Genomic DNA, 19,209 nt, shown 5'->3' with positions numbered 1-19,209 from the left:
AAACGTCAGCCTTCCTGCTCCTCTGATGCTGCTTAGCCTGCTGTGTTCATCCAGCTCTACACCTTGTTATCTTACACTATACACTTTTATACTAACTCTCACGAGCTCTGAAAATCATACAGCACTTTTCTGCCAATTAAGTATATATAAAGCATTGTCACTGCTTCTCAGGCTCCGACTTATTGACTACAGCTCCATTTTCCACAATGTAATTCCAAACAAACTCAGATCTAGGTCTTGGCTTTCCCCTCTGTAACTGAAACCTCGACCTCTTGACCCATAGACCACAATGGGTAAGAATAGGCAACAACAACACCATTATCTGAAAGGCTGCGTACTTAGTTACCTGCTATATTCCTTATACATTCCTGACTGTGTGGCCAAATTCCACCCCAATTCTATTTACAAGTTTACTGATGAAACCACCGTTGTAGGTTGGATCTCAAACAACGACGAGACACACTCCAGGAAAGAGATTGCGTGCTTAACAGCGTGGTGTAAAGACAACGCATTCTTGTTCAATGTCAGAAAAAGGAAGGAGCTGGTCATTGACTTCAGGCAGTGGAGTGGAGGGCACACCTCTATCTGCATGAGTGGTGCTGAGGTGGAGATGGTCAAGAACATCAAGTTCCTGGGAGTGATGATCGCCAACAGTCTGTCCTGGTCCACCTACAGCAAAGTGACTGTCAAGAAAACACAACAATTCCTCTACTTCCTTCGGCATGTCCACAAAGACTCTTACCAATTTTTATAGATGCACCATGGAAAGCATCCTGTCTGGATGCATCAAAGCATGTATGGCAACGGCTCTCCCCAAGACCACAAGAAACTACAGAGAGTTGTGAACATGTCATGCAAACCAGCCTTCCATCTATACTTTCTGCTGCCTTGGGAAAGCAACAACATAATCAAAGACCCTTCCCACTCTGCTTGTACTCTCTTCCACCCTGTTTCATGGGGCAGAAGATATAAAAGTTTGACTACACCGTACAAATTCAAGAACTGCTTCTTCCCAGCTGTTATCAGACTTTTTAATGAGCCTCTCAAATGCTAATGTTGATCTCTCTTTGCACCTTCACTGCAGCTGTAACATTGTATTCTGCACTCTGTTCTGCTACCCTGATGCACTTTGTGTAGTACAATTTGCCTGTGTAGCACACAAAACAACACTTCACTATCTCGGTACATGTGACAGTAATAAAATCAAACTCAAACTCAAACTCAAACTCAAACTCAACACTCTGATTAAGGAAACACGGCATCCAATTGATGTTCAGCAAGATCCTATAAACGATAATATGATAATGATAAGATATTCTGTGTTTGCTTATGCTGGTTGCGAGATAAATATTGACCAGGATATGAGAAAGATGTCTCTCTCTTGTTTGCAATAGTCTCATGGGTCTTTTATACCCTCAGGAGGAGACATGGCCTCGGTTCAATGCCTCATTGGAAAGCCTGTAACCCACAGCACTTCCCTTAATGCAGCAATGGGAATATTTTGCATGATCTCTTGTCTGGGTCTCAAAGTCCACAACATGAGCTATACGGTGCCCGTCGCATATCTCTACTCTCCTGATTAAAACAGAACCTGGGGTTCAGTGGCAATCAAGGCAGAGCAACTGGAAATAGTGCCCCAAGAAACATAGGTTAGAATAAATGACAGTTGGACTGTAGGATACAGGAGCAGAATCGGGCCAAATGGTCCATCGAGCCGGTCATGGCTGATAAGTTTCTTAACCTCATTCTCTTGCTTTCTCCCCTTCACCCTTGATCGTGTTGCTCATTAAGAACCTATCTGTCTCTTTTAAATACACTCAATGACTTGGCCTCCACAATCTTTGGCAATGCGTTCCACAGATTCACTACCCCCTGGCTGAAGGAATTGGATTTTACTTGATTTATTGTCACATGTATTTTGTTATAAAATACAGTGAGAAGTGTTATATAGTGTTGTCACTCTCCAGCGCCCTCTTAAAACACAAAATTAAACCAAAGCATTGAATATAACAGCAGCACATAACGAAATAGAGAAAGAGTGTTCAGCTTTACCGTGCATCTTGTTAGGTTCTCCTGGTGGCCAGGCACAAGTCCCCTTTGCGTGTAGCTGCTAGAATGAAAGTCACTACTTTTCGGCGCCATCTTACCTCCGCCAAAGTCCTCAGTACTTTGAGTCTTCACTCGACCATGCCAGTGCAGGTGCCATTGGGTACCACACCAGCCCAAACTCACCTGCGCTTCCATGAATCTGCTTCGGGCCCACCTTGCCAATGTAGCTGCTGCCAAATCTGGGTCTCGTACTAAGACCAAACTCGCCTCCGCCACTGCCTAGTCTCTCCGACTACTAGAAACATCTTCCCCACATCCACTCTATCCAGGCAGCTCAGTATTCTAAGTTTCAATGGGATCCATCTTTAGTCTTTTAAACTGCATTGATTACAAGCACAAGAGTCCCCAACTGTTGCTCATATGTCAAGCCTTCCATCCCTAACCTCATTTTTTGTAAACCTTCTCTGGAACCCCTCTGTTGCCAGCACATCCTTGCTTAGATACAGGGCCCAAAACTTCTAGCCCTCTTGAAATGAATGCTAATATTGCATTTATCTTACCAAATGCCAAATGAACTTGCATGTTAACCTTAAGAGAATCCTGAACTAGGACTTCCAAATCCCTTTGTGCTTTTGATTTCCAAAGCCTTTCCCAGTTCAGAAAACAGCCTACACCTCTATTCTTCCTACCAAAATGCATAACCTCACACCTTCCCAAATGGTCTTCTCTCTGCCACTTCTTTCTGCCTACTCTCCTAGCCTGTCGAAGTCCTTCTGCAGTCTTTCCACGACTTCAACGCTACCTGTACCTCCACGTATTTCCATGTCATCTGTAAACGTAGCAGCAATGCCTCCAGTTCCTTTGCCCAGATCGTTAATGTATAACAAGAATAGTTGCAATCCCAAAACTGACTTTTGTGGAACTCCATTAGATACTCGCTGCCATCCTGAAAAAGATCCTTTTAATCCTACTCTTCGCTTGTGTTGTTAGCCAGTCCTTTGTCCTGGGATCTCTGCTGCAGTTGCCTCTCTTTCAGATCACAGCAATAGGCTTATTGCATTTTTGAATGAACTGTAACAGACTGCTGAACACATGCAACTAATATCTGCTTTGGAACATTGAAATACCACCCTTTATTAAGCTTGGTTAAATTAACAAAATGTTGTCCTTTCAAATATCAGCATCTGTAAATATAACTCTAAGTACAAGGATGTAAAGTTTGAGACTGGGAGCTCCAGTTCTTGGATTGACAGTTGATGCAGTACTGGCAGGTTCTAGATAACTGTCTTGGTTACTTAACTGCAAACCCGCCTAGACCAATCTTTGATTGTCTCAACTAGTGATCTTTTATCAGTTCACTTCAGAACTGTTGCAAGAACATCATCTGGACCTGCAAGAACATCATCTGGACCTACAAGATAAGCTTCTCCACTGATCTCTGTAGGGTTTGTAGTTCTGCGGAGTCTGACTTCAGAACTGGATTCTGAAAGCTAGCTTGGGAGTATGACAGCAGTTAATACCATCTCCCCACCAGTCAATAACAAGGCAGATTTCGTATTCTTCAGATTTAAGAGTGATCGGAAGGGCATGAAGTCAAATAACCCGATAAGCCTGAAAACAGGAAGTGGAATCACTGGAGATTGAAAGAAGACCATGATCAATCTAGTCCTTGTTCTACCATCTGAAACTCAAATGCTCTAACCAGAATTTATATTCGAACTAATCATAAGCAATCAATCTCTGATCAATTAGTTCAAACAGTATCACACAAGAAAAGATAAACCCTAAAAAGAGGGCTTAGTGAATTATAAATCGGAGGTCACCTCGTTCTTCCAAGTATGCTACCTCCCAAACATCATGTTGCAAATTAAAAAATGCAATATCCTACATTTCAATGTCAAATCTAATCCCATTGAACATCTTCCCTTCAGAAAGGCAATAGGAAATGTACAGCAAGGAATCCCAGGAGACAATTTAACAATTACTGTAATGTAATGTGAAATATTACATTGAGATTCTTCAGGATGTATTAATCCAAAAATGTTTTAGGATCAGCTAAGAGGAGCAATTTATCCTTTTCTTGCGATACCGTTGTCAGAAACCTTGTGTCCAAATTGCTTTATTTCAGTCTAGCAGCAGAACAAAACTGCTGGCTCATCTTAGTTTATGTTTGACTCCTTCATTGCCCGTCTCCTTTCAACATAGAAAATAGGAGCAGAGTAAGCCATTTGGCCCTTTGAACCAGCTTTGCCATTCGATCATCAATACACCATTAACCTCTTTCTGCTTTTCTTCCATATCCTTTGATCCTTCTTGAAATCATGCAGTGTTTTGGCCTCAACTGCTTTCTGTGGTTGTGAATTCCACAGGCTCACCACTGTCTCTGGGTGAAGAAATTTCTCCTCCTCTCAGTCGTTGGGAACATCCTTTCTGCATCCACTCTGTTTAGTCCAGTTAGAATTTTATCAGTTTCCTTGAGATTCCCCCCCCCCCCCCCCCCCCCCCCCCCCCTTGTTCTGAACTCCAGTGAAAGTGATGAGAAAATGTGTATAGTTATTGTGGATTTGTATCACCTGCCTGGCTGATGAATGATCTGTGAGCTCTCCTGATTCAATTCCAGTGGATTGTTGGATGGATTTGGACACCAGACTCTAATCTTTGCCTGTACCCTTATTGGGACTGGCAATCTCTGGCTGGCTGAGAAATTCTGCCGTATTGTCTAGAGTGTAGTTGGTTAATGCTGTTGGGATTAAATCTGAAACTACGTGGTGTATTGAATGGAGCCTGATAGAAGCTGGCTAACTTCTGACTGTACATGTGTAGTGTTATGACTTTTGTGGAAAAAGCACACTAGTAATCAAGCCCCACTACTTTGTGAGCTCTCACAAATGTATAAATGACCAATTGATTTATTAAAATTTGCCTGAGTTCGACCACTGTCTAAGATAAATGAAACTCTCACCAGGTTTATCAGTAAACAAGAAAACAAATCCAACTGTACACCTGGTTATCTCAGATTCTCCAGCATCTGCAGTTCCTACTATCTCTGAAACAAAACCTATTTATTTTTTCACAAGTGACAAATTATTTACTACTACACAAATTTAAACAATATCCCCTTAAAACCCAAACACACACACTCAAATAGGATAGACAAAACACAATTCTGCAGGCATCTTGTGAGTGGAAGCATAGGCAAAAAGGGACAAATTTTGTGGACAGAGAGTCCAAACCATACAATGACTTTTGTCACAATTCTTTCAGTTTTTGGCACTGATATCACATTGGCTATTGAATTGAGAATCTCCTGCCATCAATCAGTTGAACCTAGATCTTTGCTTGAGTCAGAAGCTTTACTCTTTAAGTGCTGGTTTCCTTTCACCATTTCAGAGGGTGAGGAAGAGGGATGTGTTTTGGCTTGCAGACTTTCCACATGTCTGCATGCATCTGCTCATTCTCAGTTCTGTGATGAACTGCAACTTAATGATCCAAAAGCTGTTACTGGGCAGTTTTTCAACCTAAAGGCATCTGGTGCCTGATCGTCTGTCTCAAAAAAAATTAATCCAACTTCTCTCAAAACTTTCATGGCCTTGTGTAATCAATAACTGAACCACATATAATTCCCACTTTTCTTCTTCAATCTGATTATATTAAAAAAAAACTGGTATCTTTCCTGCTACACATTTGTGTTCAAACTTCTGTTTTCCCAGGTGGTATTCCAAATAAAATTTGTAAATTCTATGTGAGCTTGACTTTCTCCCACCCATTCACAGCTTGCTGAAGAGCGCATTGGGAACATCAGGACAGTTCGTGCTTTTGCCAAGGAAGAGTCTGAACTGCGGACGTATACTGAAAAGATCAGCCAAGTGTTGCAGCTGGCCAGGAAAGAAGCAGTGGCTCGCGCAGGGTTTTATGGTGCAGTAAGTACAGTGTTGTTAGAATTTTGAGCACTGTCCTTTAGCCTTTCTGACTCAGTTTATCTCAAGTGGTGTATCCCAGCTCCTGAGATTTAGTTCCTACGTTACAAGGTTCATTTTCAGAACACTATACACCTGAGTGACAAAATAACATTACTTTAAACTTGATGTCAGGCACAAAGTAAAAGAATAAATAAGTAATGTAGATACAGTGTGGTTGAACTTAACCAGTTGCATATATAATAGAGAGTAATGTATAACTACTGTGCTGGATTATAATGTTACTACCAGGAAGGTAGTTACCAGCAGATATTCTTATCAATAAAAAGGTAAAGCCTTGGGCAGGAAATGTACCTCACTGAATTCTTTAGCTCTGAGTAAATCAAACTGATCTCTGAGAGGATAGCTAACACTCTTGTATAGGGCTGCTGGAGAACAGGCCAATCAGAAAAGATGTTGGAAAGTAATTTTACACACAAGTAGTAGTGGAGGATTGGAACTCTCTTCCTCAAATGGAGATTGAGGCTAATTCAGTTGTTAATTTAAACTTGAGATAGACTTTTGTATTAAACAAGCATATTAAGGATATGGGCCCAAAGCGGGTATATGCAGTTAGGCCACAGATCAACCATGATCTGATTGATTGACAGTGCAGGTTTGAGGGGCAGAATAGCCTACTACTGTTCCTGTATTCCTATTTTAACAAAGTATGGAGTAACAAAGGAACGTAGACAGATTAATTGATTTGGCAAAACTGTGAGAGCGGCAGATGGAATGCAATGTTGCATTTTTGAACAGAGCAAGAGATCACTGGCTTCGGAGGAATAAGGGGTAGGATAAGCTATTTAAGACAAATGGCGGTGAAGTTTTGGAATCAGCCAAACCAGAGGGACATCACATTTCCAGAGAGCATTTGATCAGGTCTTGCACGTTAGGCTACTTGGTAAGGTAGGGGCCCATGGTGTTGGCGGTAGTGTATTAGCATGGATAGAGAATTATATAGCCAATAGAAAACAGAGTTGGGATAACAAGATCATTGTCAGGATGGCAAACTGTAAGTAGCGCAATATCAAAGCGATCAGTGCTGGGGCCACAAACATTTATAATTAAATGAATGACTCAGATAAGGAAGGTGAATGTATATAGCCAGGTTTTCGGATGACACAAAAATAAGTTGGATACAAATGATGAGGAGGATACAAAGAGTTTTCAGAGGGAATACAGACAGGTTAAGCAAGTGGGCAAAATCTTAACAAATAGAATATACTGTGGGAAATTGTGAGGTTTTCTACTTTGGCAGGAAGAGTAGAAGAGACCATAAGACATGGGAGCAGATGGCCCACCAAGTCTGCTCCGCCATTCCATCATGGCTGGTAAGTTCCTCAACCCCATTCTCCTGCTTTCTCCCCGTAACCCTTGATCCCCTTGATAATCAAGAACCTTGTATCTCAGTCTTAAATGTACTCAATGACCTGGCCTCCACAGCCTTCTGTGGCAGTGAATTTCATAGATTCACCACTCTCTGGCTGAAGAAGTTTCTCCTTATCGCCGTTCTAAAAGATGTTCCCTTTACTTTAAGGCTGTGCCCTTGGGCCCTAGACTCTCCTACCAATGGAAGCATCTTCCCAACGTCCACTTTGTCCAGGCCATTCAGTATTCTGAAAGTTTCAATTAGATTCCCCCTCATCCGTCTAAACTCCAATGAGTATAGACCCAGAGCCCTCAAACGTTCCTCATATGTTAAGCTTTCCATTCCTGGGACCATTCTTGTGAACCTCCTCTGAACCCACTCCAGGGCCAGTACATCCTTCCTGAGATATGGGGCCCAAAACTGCACACAGTACTCCAAATGTGGCCTGACCAGAGCCTTATAAAGCCTCAGTAGTACATCCCTGCTTTTATATTCAAGTCCTCTCAAAATAAATGCCAACATTGCATTTGCCTTCCTGACTACTGACTCAACCTGCAAGTTTACCTTGAGAGGATCCTGGACTAGAACTTCCAAGTCTCTTTGCACTTCAGACTTCTGAATTTTCTCCCCATTTAGAAAACAGTTCACGCTTTTATTCTTCTTACCAAAGTGCATGACCTCACACTTTCCCACATTGTATTCTATCTGCCACTTCTTTGCCCACTCTCCTAACCTGTCCAAATCCTTCTGCAGCCTCCCCACCTCCTCAATACTACCAGTCCCTCCACCTATCTTTGTATCGTCTGCAAACTTAGCCAGAATGCCCACAGTTCCTTCATCTAGATCATTAATGTACAAAGTGAAAAGTTGTGGTCCCAGCACTGACCCTTGCAGAACTCCACTTGTCACTGGCTGCCATCCTGAGAAAGACCCCTTTATCCCCACTCTCTGCTTTCTGCCAGACAGCCAATCTTGTATCCATGCTAGCACCTTGCCTCTAACGCCATGGGCCCTTGTCTTACTCAGCAGCCTCCTGTGTGGCACCTTATCAAAGGCCTTCTTGAAGTCCAGCTAGACAACATCCATTGGCTCTCCTTGGTCTACCCTGCTCGTTACTTCCTCAAAGAATTCGAGCAAATTTGTCAGGCATGACCTCCCCTTGATGAAACCATGCTGACTTTGCCCTATTTTACTTTACACTTCCAAATATTCAGAAATCTCATCCTTTACAATGGATTCGAAAATCTTACCCGCGGCTGAGGATAGGCTAATCGGCCTGTAATTTTACATCTTTTGCCTTACTCCCTTTTTAAACAGGGGTGTCACGTTAGCCATTTTCCAGTCCTCTGGGACCCTCCCTGACTCTAGTGATTCCTGAAAGATCACCACTAACGCTTCCACTTCTGCTCTGCCTTCTGATGGTCTCCATGATTGAGCATGCTCAAGATAGAAATTGATTGGTTTCTGGTTGCCAATATCATAAAGCAGATGGAGATTGTGGAGAAAGATTGCATAGTGCTGGAAGATCAGCTATGATCTGTTTGGACAGCGGAACAACTTTGTCTTTTTATTTCTGATCTCTCTAATAAGAGACTTGAGTATCCAGGTAGAAGACAACAAAAGCTAGTGCACAGATGTAACTGCATCTCCTCTTGTCCCATTATCAACGGGTGCACGTTCTCTCTCATCTCCTTATGCTTGGTGTTCTTTCAAAGCACAGCACTTAACATTATTTATTCTGCACTCTCATTGTTCCAGTTGATTCATCTGTTTATTAATGCTGCCTATCCCCCACAACACTCCTTTAATGAATCAATTGATCAGACAGTTCAGTGTTTGTGCCGAACTCTCTAGCTGCTACACATCAGCTGATGTACAGAGCACTGTAAGATGTTTGGTATGTACTTACTTTCCATGATTGTTTCAGTCCTGTACTACCATAGTAATCTGGTAGTTTTTCTGGACTCATAATGTGCAAAGGTTTCAGCTGGGAAGAGTGGACAGTCTTGGAGTTGCTTGAAGGTGTCCAAGTAAGCCACCTTCACCTCTTCCTAAAAACGAAAATAACTGCAGATGCTGCCAATCAGAAAACAAAAACTGAAATGGCTGGAGAAACCCAGCAGGTCTAGCAGCATTTGTGCAGAGAAAGCAGAAGTAACGTTTTGAGTCCAGTGACCTTCCTTTAGACCAATTCTGAAGAAGGATTACTGGACCTGAAACATTAATGCTGCTTTCTTGCCGTAGATGCTGCCAAACTTGCTGGGTTTTTCCAGCAAATTGTTTTTGTTTCCAATTCTTCTTGCTTGCCTTTAGCAATATTCTTGCAGTCATGTGATTGGTGTTCTTCACTATTTACTGAGCACTTGTGTTGCTGTCAAAAGAGTCTTAAAGTTTTTCTGAGGTGATCCACTTGTTAAAATGAAAAATTGGTCACTGTAGGGTGGTTGGTAAAGTGCCTTATCGCTTTAGGTCACTTTGGGTGCCCGGTTCCCCCAAGGGTGGCCACTGAACAAGCCTTATAGCTGCACTCCCCATCCAATATATAAATTTAACCCTTGAAGAGTTGTATAGATACCAGTCACCTCGTAGATTATTCAAGTTTTTATTTTACTTATACCTGCATCCTCAGTTTTGCGTGGAATAACATGGAACTAAATGGGGATGCTAATCTTGAGATTTATTTTTCTGTTTCAGACTGGTCTAACTGGAAACCTGATTGTTCTGTCTGTCCTGTACAAGGGAGGCCTGATGATGGGTGATGCCTACATGACAGTGGGAGAACTCACGTCTTTTATGATGTATGCCTTCTGGGTGGGAATAAGTATTGGAGGTAAAGTTCCAGTTTTATGGATTGTGGATTTTGTGGAAATGTTAAGGAAGTTTCTCTTTAGTATAATTTGTTTTTCAGAAAGGGAGTTGTGCTGACGAGGCCAGCAATAATTGCCTGTGCCTAATTGGCCTTGAGAAGGTGGTGCTGAGTGATTGCAATGAATTACTCAAACTTTTTTTAGTGTTTGTACACTCAGTGGTGCTGTCAAGGAGGGAGTTCCAGGCTGATGGCATGTGACTTGGACAAGGTGACAATCCCATCTGTTGCTGTCATTCACCTCAGTCAGAGGTTTTTTTTTGGTGGAGGGACAAAAGAAAACACTTGTTGAAGAAACAAACTTTAACAAATTGTCACTGTGTGTCTTTTTGGATAGATCATGGTCTTTGATAGTGAGTTTTCACCAGGGAAGGTCATTTGAAGGAGTAGTTATGAATAGATTGAAGTTATAGATATACTTCTGGAAAGTAGCAAGATAGAGTCTTTGTTGGAGGTGAGTCTCTGGGAGTGGGTGGAGAACTTCAGCTGGGGAAAAGTGGGGTTTCACCTTAGTGTGTAACTTCTCGGAATTGTGTTGCTATCATGTGAGTACGTTGTGCTATTTTAAAGCAGATGACTTTTTAAGATTTACTCTGGATGGGATACAGATGATGCCAATGAAGCCAATTTGTCAATGGGTTTGTTATACCCAATACATTGACGTGAAGGGCTCAGTTGGTGTTTCTCAGTTCACTTTATAACAGCCAGAAGCAGAAGGCGAAAAGCCTCTGGGTATAAATTGTATACAGACAAATTTCTGGGTACAAGCAGTGATAATTGATTTTATTCTGATATTTAACTTGGACCACTACACCAGGGCCTGTGTGTCTATATCTGCTGCATCTGCAGATGTAAAGTAATTTGTGGAAAACAGCAAAGTGATGCCAGGGAAACCTTTTTATGTAGCAATGATTGGGAATGGAGTCTACTGCCTGAGTAATGTGGTGGAGGCTGATTCTAATGAGGCACTCTAAAGGAAGTCAGACTGTACATAACAGTGCCTTGTTTCAGAGGGTCCACAAGGTATGGTCAAGTAATACAAAGGTCAGACAGATAAGGACAGGAAATATCAGTCAGAAAAGAACATTAAGTGATGCAGTTTGATGTTGTACAACAACTAAACAGCTTCATGGTCTCTTTTACTAATGCGGAGTTTTTATTTCAAGAATGTTACACTGAACTCATATTTTCAAGCAGCCATGGATAGATGTGAACTTGAATCTTTGGGTCCTTAGTCCAGACATCTGAATTGCTAGTCCAGTAACATAATCTATTCCTGTACCTGGGAGCTGGAGGTGTTTTACTTCAACACAGTGGCACATTCCCATGAATGCCATGCTTGGTTTTAAGTGGATAATAAGTTTGTTTCTGATTTCCAGTGCAATTCAGAAATTTTTAAATGATCAGAAGTAAGTTGTATTGGCAAACTTGCTTCAGCGGGCAGATTATTACTGAGCTTCTCACTTACTGAGACCTGTCCTGAGGTCAGGGCAATCAATGAGCATTTGTTGTTTAAGAGCAGTTTCTGAAGGTAGAATTGTATTGAGTCACGTTCAGTTCTATATTGTTATTTTCTTTTCAGGCCTCAGCTCTTTCTATTCTGCCTTAATGAAGGGTCTTGGAGCAGGAGGGCGATTATGGGAACTATACGAGAGAAAACCGGAGATGGCGCTGAACGGTCAGTAGCTCTGCCCATTTGAAGGGTCCATCCAAAGCATCTTTGTGAAGCCTTGTGCTGACGTGCTATGTGTAGGCATAGTCCCTGGCATGTGCACACACACAGTCCAGGATGGTCGGTGCCAATACAGCAGAGAACTTAGAACATGTGTCCTGATCAGGGTCAGTGAGCACCATTCTGACAACAGGTGTCGGTTTTCAGATGACCTTTTCCATTGTTGTTCAGATTCTGCTAACAGTGCAGCTAAGAACTCGGTTGTGAAGATGAGCAGTCATGTAGCAGCTGAAGTCTGATCGTCTAGCATATTGAAACAGTATATCACAAAGGCAACGTTGGAAGAGAACAGAACTAGTAGGAGCCTCTGATTTTAAAACAGATTCCATCCTGTCAGCACCCACTCATTGAGGCCATTTAGAAAAACAACCAGTGGATGTTGGCGCTTGTAACCTGCAACAGTGAATGTGTGTCTGCTGAGGTCATTGTCTGTGATTGGCAATTGAAGGCCAACATGCAACAGGCCCAAAAGACAAATTGTAAAGTCCTTCTCGATGTTACATTGATTTAAAATCAACTGTACCAACACATTTTGAAAGTACCTTGCAGCTGGCAAGTGAGTAGGAAGTGAGGACTTCCAAAGAAATGTGTCTGTCTGCAAGACACCCTGCCAACTGCACCCTTCCCAGCCTGATTTTGACTGTGTTGCTAAGAGAAGCAAAAACAGAAAGGCAGGCTGTTACCTGAATGGCAGTAGATTGGGAAAGTGGAAGCGCAATGAGACCTAAACAGAAAGGCAGACTGTTAACTGAATGGCAGTAGATTGGGAAAGTGGAAGCGTAATGAGACTTAAATGTTCTTATATATCAGTCACTGAGAGCAGCAGGTAGTGAAGAAAGTGGTAAATGATGTGTTGGCCTTCACAGCAAGAAGATTTGAGTGCAGGAGCAGGGATGTCTTGCTGAAATTGAACAGGGTCTTGATAAGATCACACCTGGTATATTACGTGCAGTTTTTAATCTCCTTATCTGGGGAAGGAAGCTCTTGTTATGGAGGGATTGCAGCAAAGGTTTTATCAGACTTATTCGTGGGATGGCAGGACTGATGTATGAAGAGAGATTGGATTGTTAATGTCGTATTCACTGAAGTTCAGGAGATCTCTCAGAAACCTATAAAATTCAAACAGGGTAAATGCAGAAAACATGTTCCCAGTGACAAGAGTCCAGAACCAGGGGTCACAGTCTAACAATACAGGGTAGGCCATTTAGAGCTGAGATGACGAGAACTCTCTTCTCACAGAGAGTCGTGAGCCTGTGGAATTCACTGCCACAGAATGTGGTTGAGGTCAACACATCAAATGTTTTCAAGAAGAAGTTGTATATAGTTCTTAGGACTAAAGGGACCAAGGCAGGAACTGGGTAATTAGTTGGATAATTAGTCAGCTGTGAGCTGTGAAGCAAGCTTAAAGCACCCAACTGCTATTTTCTGTTTTTATGAATGTCAGTCAGCCAAATGACAATGTCAAATTTCAGGTTTTGTAAAATCTGTGAAATTGGTTGCCTTTTGTTTTTTAAGGAGTCTATTTCTGTGTTTTCTTTTAGTGGGTATGATTTTGCAGCCTGATCAGTTTAAGGGTGCCATTGAATTTCGCAGAGTCACTTTTGCCTACCCAACCCGACCAGAGACTCAAGTGTTCAGCGAGCTTGACTTGTCTATCCCAGCAGGCTCCGTGATGGCTGTAGTCGGACCCAGTGGCTCAGGAAAATCGACACTAATGTCATTGTTACTCAGACTATATGACCCTGTTTCAGGTAATATTGGATACAATGCAGGATTTTACATGACTAATGATTCTGAAATGTTTCCTGGAGAGATCCTGATGGACAATTTGAGCAGGATTGCTTTGCTTTCTGTCCCTGCAATACTCTAAGAGTAATACAACAGTGAATGGGAATCCATCATGTAAAGCGATAAGGATTTATTGAGCCCTATATTTCTGTTTCAGGCACTGTCATTGTTGACGGGCATGATGTTCGGAGTCTCAATCCATTCTGGTTGCGGAAAAATATGGGTGCAGTGAATCAGGTAAAATGGGTAGAAGGATTTGGTTAAAATCTGGGGTCCAAATAGGGGGGATAAAATGTAGTAGAAGAATCTGATAGCATTCAATTGTGTTTGAAGCCATTGGGCTTTAATGTTATGGTTATTTTTGGTACTCAGGAACCAGTTCTATTCTCCTGCTCAATTGCAGAGAATATTGCATATGGGGCAGCCCAGCCCTTTGAACTGACGATGGAAGACATAGAAAAGGCTGCCAAGATTGCCAACGCCTATGAATTTATCCGCAGCTTCCCTAAGGGCTTCCAAACGATGGTTGGTGAGAAAGGTATCTTACTCTCAGGTGAGTTAACTAGGTTTGGGGTATCTCATCTGCTGTTTGCTGAGACTGCAATGGAATGATACTCACTCCTCTAATTCTCATTGTCCTACCTCTTTGTTAGGTGGTCAGAAACAGAGGGTTGCAATTGCTCGAGCTCTGCTCAAGGTGAGGCTCCTGTGCTCAATTTTGATTCTTATTTTTCAAATAGCACCTGAAGGCCATGCAGAAGGCCCTTGATAACCTGCTCCCACTCTTCAATACCCCCAATCTCTGTAGATCAGCTGAAGGTATGTAAAAATAATATTTCAATAAACACTGTATAAAATTGAGAAATTCTGAGAGGTGAAGTTTGCAGTTCAGGCATTTTTACAATCTTTTGAACTTTGGTCATTTAACCATCATTACCTCTATCAGTGATTCACTTTGTGACTTATGTCTATTCCTAATTGCCAGCTTTACCTGTGAGAAATTTAAATCTCTTTGCTGTTCATAAGCTTTCTTCCTGATAATAGACATGTCTAATTATTTTGTAGAGTATCAAGAGAGTTAACTGATAAGTTATAATTCTGAGTTTTGAGGAAGGGTCACTCGACTCGAAACGTTAACTCTGATTTCTCTCCACAGATGCTGCCAGACCAGCTGAGCTTTACCTCCAATTTCTGTTTTTGTTTCTGATTTACAGCATCTGCAGTTTTTTGATTTTTAAGTTCTAATTCTTTCTGCTTTCAGAATCCCAAAATTCTGCTGCTGGATGAAGCCACCAGGTGAGAGATTTTAAGACTTGATGTTGAAAGAACTTCTCAGTTTGCAAATCCTGCCAAAAAATGATGTTGTTTTAGAAAGGGAGTTAATTGAAATGGCACTTCTGAATTGCATGTTTAGGGTTCTAAAGCCTCTTCCTAGTTAGTGATCAATTCTAAGTTTGAAGAAACTGTTATGGCTTGTGGCTGAAGGGGATGGTAGGGAGGTTTGATTTAATATATACTTTATAAGGTTGGACGAGATGTATGAGGAGCAGATGTTTCAGTTAGAATATCAGTGCGCTCATGCATGGTTTGGGTTCTGCCAGGGCAAGTTGGCTCCTAACTCCATTACTACGTTGGTCCAAACATGGACAAAAGAGCTGAGGGGAGGCAAAAGTGACTGCCCTTGGCATCACTGGAGCATTTGACTGAATGTGGTATCAGAATCCTAGTAAAACTGGAATTAATGGAAAATGAGGGGATGATACTCCGCTGGTTTGAGTCATACCTGGCACAAAGGAAGATGGTTGTGGAGGTTGGAAGTCAGACTCTCAGCTGCAGGACATCCCTGGAGTTGTTTTTCAGGCTAGTGTCTGAAGCTCAACCATCTTTAGCTGTTTCAACAATAATCTTCTCCTTATGGATGAGCCATATATTTATGAGCAGAGCGGGTCAGAGTCTAGGATTGTACAAGCCACAAATCAAGAATGAGAGAGAATATTCTGCACTTACCTGGTTGAGAGCAGCTTGATTGACACACCATCCACCACTTAGCTTAGACTGCATTCACTCCTGACGCATGATGGCAGTAGCATGTACCACCTGCAAGAGGCACTGCACAAACCTGTGACCTGTACCATATAGAGGACAAGGGCAGCAGATAGATGGGAACACCATCACCTGCAAATTTCTCTCCAAGCCACACACCATCCTAACTTGGAAATATACTGTCATTCTTTCACAGTAACAGGGTCAAAAATCCAGGAACCCCTTCCTAACAGCTTTGCGGGCTTACCTACACCCCCAGGGACAGTGGTAGTGCAACAGTCACCACTATCTCCACACAATTGGGGCTGGGCAGTAAATACTGATTGAACCAGGAACACTTAAATCCTATGATTTAATTGAAAAAAAAAAAAAATCCTGAAGGATCTTCTCCATTAATAGCCTCATGGCAAATTAATGGTGTGATTTGTTTTCAGTACTTTGGACTGGATTAATGAATATGAATCTCCTGTAGTGAATGTCTTTCTTTTACAAACCAATGATGTGTCAGACCCACAGCAACATGACTCTTAGCTGTCCTTTGTGAAATTGCAGATGGGCAAAAACTAGCTAGTGGTGTCTGCATTCCATGAACAATTAAAAATAAAAAGATGCACTCTGGTCTGTTGGCTACTGTAATCAGTCTGATTTGTTTAGAATTTGAGTAATTTAAAGTCATAGTCATACAGCATGGAAAGAGGCCTTTTGGTTGGTTTAGACATGGTGTGGTAATGAATCCAAACTCCACAATTCCATTTACCTGCACTTGGTCTGTAGGATAGTGTGCCCTATGTTTTAAGTGCTTATCCAGATGCTTCTTAAATGTTATGATGTGGAGGTGCTCGTGTTGAACTTGGTGGGGGGGACAAAGTCAGAAGTCACGCGACACCAGGTTGTAGTCCAACAGGTTTATTTGAAATCACAAGCTTTCGGAGCATAGCCCCTTTGTCAGGTGAAGGAGTGCTCTGAAAGCTTGTGATTTCAAATAAACCTGTTGGACTATAACCTGGTGTTGTGTGATTTCTGACTTCTTAAATCTTGCGAGAGTACCTTCCTCCACCACCCTCTCAGGTAACATGTTCTATTATTCTATCACACTCTTGAGTGGAAAAAAAAATTTCCTCCAATCTCCTGTAAGCCACTTACTCTTCACCATAAAATCATGCCCTTTGGTTTTAGATACATTTGCCATGGGGAAAAGATTCTCACAATCCACCCTGTACCTTTCAGAATTTTGTATACCTCAATGAGATACCCCCCTCCAGCCTCTTCTGCTCCAAGGAAAACAAACCCAGCTGGCTCTTCATAACAGAGACTGTCCATCCCAGCCAACTTCCTGGTGAATCTCCTCTCCATCCTTTTCAGTGCAATCACATCCTTCCAATAGTTGACGATTAGAACTGCAGTGTTCCATCTGTGCCCGTAACTAATGTTTTATAAAGACTTCCTTGCTCTTACATTCTACTCCCTGGCTAATGAAGGCAAGCATTCTGTATGCCTTCTTCACCACCTGTCTACCTGTGCTGACGCCTTCCGGGATCTGTGGACTTGAATACCAAGGTACCTTTGTTCCTCAGTACTTCCTGGGGACCAACCATTTGTTGTGTATATCCTTCCCTTATTAAACTTCCCAAAATGCATCACCTCACATTTATCAGGATTAAATTCCATCTGCCCTTGCCCTGCCCAATTTACCAGCTGATCAATATCATGCCTGAGACCATCCTCCTCAATATCAACAGCACCAATTTTCTGCAGACTTACTAATTATACCTTGTATGTTCACCTGTCCAAGTCATTAATGTACATAACAAACAGCAAGGATCCCAGCACAGATCCCTGTTGTATACTGCTGCTCACAGGCTTCCAATCACAAAAACATGCCTCCTATTTGCAAGCCAATTTGGGATCCAGTTTGCCAACTTGCCTTGGATCCCATGGGCTCTTAACTTTTGGGACCATCCTTCCATGTGAGACCTTGTCAAAGGCTTGCTGACGTCCATATAAATCACATCAACTACATTACCCACATCAACATATTTAGTCACCTTTTCAAAAAAAAACTCATTATTCAGACAGGACCTCCCTCCAAATCCATGTTGATTATCCTGATCAATCCCTGCCTTTCCAAGTGTTGATTAATCCTGCCCCTCAGACTTTTTTCCAATCAGTTCCCTACCATGATATCTTACCATCTGATTGGTAATTATTTGGCTTATCCTTGCTGCCCTTCTCGAACAAAGGAACTAATTTAACTATCCTCCAGTCATCTGGTACTTCACTGGAAGCCAGCAAAGTATTAAATATCTCAACCAGGTCCCCAGTAATCTCCTCCCTTGCTTCCTATAGCAGCCTGGGATACATCTCATCAGGCCTGGGGATTTATGCACCTTTATGTCCCCTAAAATATCAAATAGCTATGCCCAATCTAATGCCTACTTATTAATCTTAACTGTAGAACTTCACCATCCCAGCTGAAATCTCCAGTTAGAATGTGTTTCTCCTTTGAGAATCCTGCTGATAGATATTCATTTAAGATCTCACTAATAGTCTCTGGCTCCATGCATAGATTGCCCCATCGGTTTCCAATCAGCCCCACTCTTGGCCTGATAATCCTCTTGCTGTGAATATACTTATGAAATGCCTTTCTCATGGCCCATTTTTGTCCTCCTCATTTTTTAAAGCACCCTGTTCCCTCCACCACCGCCTATACTCCTGAAGAGCCTTGCTTGTTTCTAGTGCTCTGTACTTAGTACATGCTTCCTGCTTTTTCTTTACCAAGCTCTCTATCACTTGACATCTAGGGTTTCCTGGACTTGATGATCTTGCCCTCCATTCTTAGAGGAATACACTGGCCCTATGCACTTGTAAAAGACTCCCACTTTCCAAATGAAGACTCACCTGCAAGTAGCTGCTCACCGCCTTTATTTGCCAGATCCTTTCTAATGGTATTGAAATTAGCCCTTCCCCAATTTATACACTTAACTTCTGCACTATCCTCATCCCTTTTCATAATGATTGTGAAACTTAAGAGTTATGGTCACTATCCCCAAATGTTTGCCCATGACACTTCAACCACTTTACCAGCTTCGTTCCCTAAGATTAGGCCTAGCATTGTCCTATCTCTATTGATGTACTGGCACCAAAGCTCTCCTGGATACACTTTCAAAAATCCACCCTGTCTAACTGTGATTGCCTTATTGTGAAAAGATTAACGTCAGTAAAGAGGCTCCCCCCTCTGGAGCTGCTGGAATCTCCAGCAGTGCCAGACCTTGGTAATGGGCACTACTGGAACTGGAATTGAGTCCCAAAAAGAGGGGTGAATGGAATCCTGGACCCAGGCAAGTAGGGGGCTGTGGGTTAGGAGGGATTGTCCCCCTTTTTGTAGTGTGTGCTGGGGGATGAG

The 19,209-nt window shown here is 42.1% G+C and overlaps 1 protein-coding gene across 2 annotated transcripts in view; it reads left to right on the top strand.

Moving 5' to 3' along the window:
- The window catches only part of abcb10 (ATP-binding cassette, sub-family B (MDR/TAP), member 10), a 31,646-nt gene that overhangs the window by 9,872 nt on the left and 2,565 nt on the right, over positions 1-19,209 (top strand). The window contains exons 5-12 of one of the 2 annotated variants that reach the window (XR_007262934.1): positions 5,823-5,969; positions 10,072-10,207; positions 11,826-11,921; positions 13,517-13,726; positions 13,921-14,000; positions 14,136-14,316; positions 14,504-14,582; positions 15,025-15,059. Coding sequence is in view for 1 of the 2 variants with exons in the window: in XM_020533813.2 (XP_020389402.2) it covers positions 5,823-5,969; positions 10,072-10,207; positions 11,826-11,921; positions 13,517-13,726; positions 13,921-14,000; positions 14,136-14,316; positions 14,417-14,460; positions 15,025-15,059 (929 nt within the window). In the remaining variant the exon portion in view is untranslated. Of the gene's footprint in view, positions 1-5,822; positions 5,970-10,071; positions 10,208-11,825; positions 11,922-13,516; positions 13,727-13,920; positions 14,001-14,135; positions 14,317-14,416; positions 14,461-14,503; positions 14,583-15,024; positions 15,060-19,209 lie in introns of those variants that run through there. The other variant, XM_020533813.2, reaches the window with a different exon arrangement.

Source organism: Rhincodon typus, chromosome 9, assembly GCF_021869965.1.
Source record: "Rhincodon typus isolate 14 chromosome 9, sRhiTyp1.1, whole genome shotgun sequence".
Lineage (NCBI taxonomy): Eukaryota > Metazoa > Chordata > Chondrichthyes > Orectolobiformes > Rhincodontidae > Rhincodon > Rhincodon typus.
The sequence above is the reverse complement of the archived record's forward strand: the minus strand, read 5'-3'. Positions and strand labels throughout refer to the sequence as shown.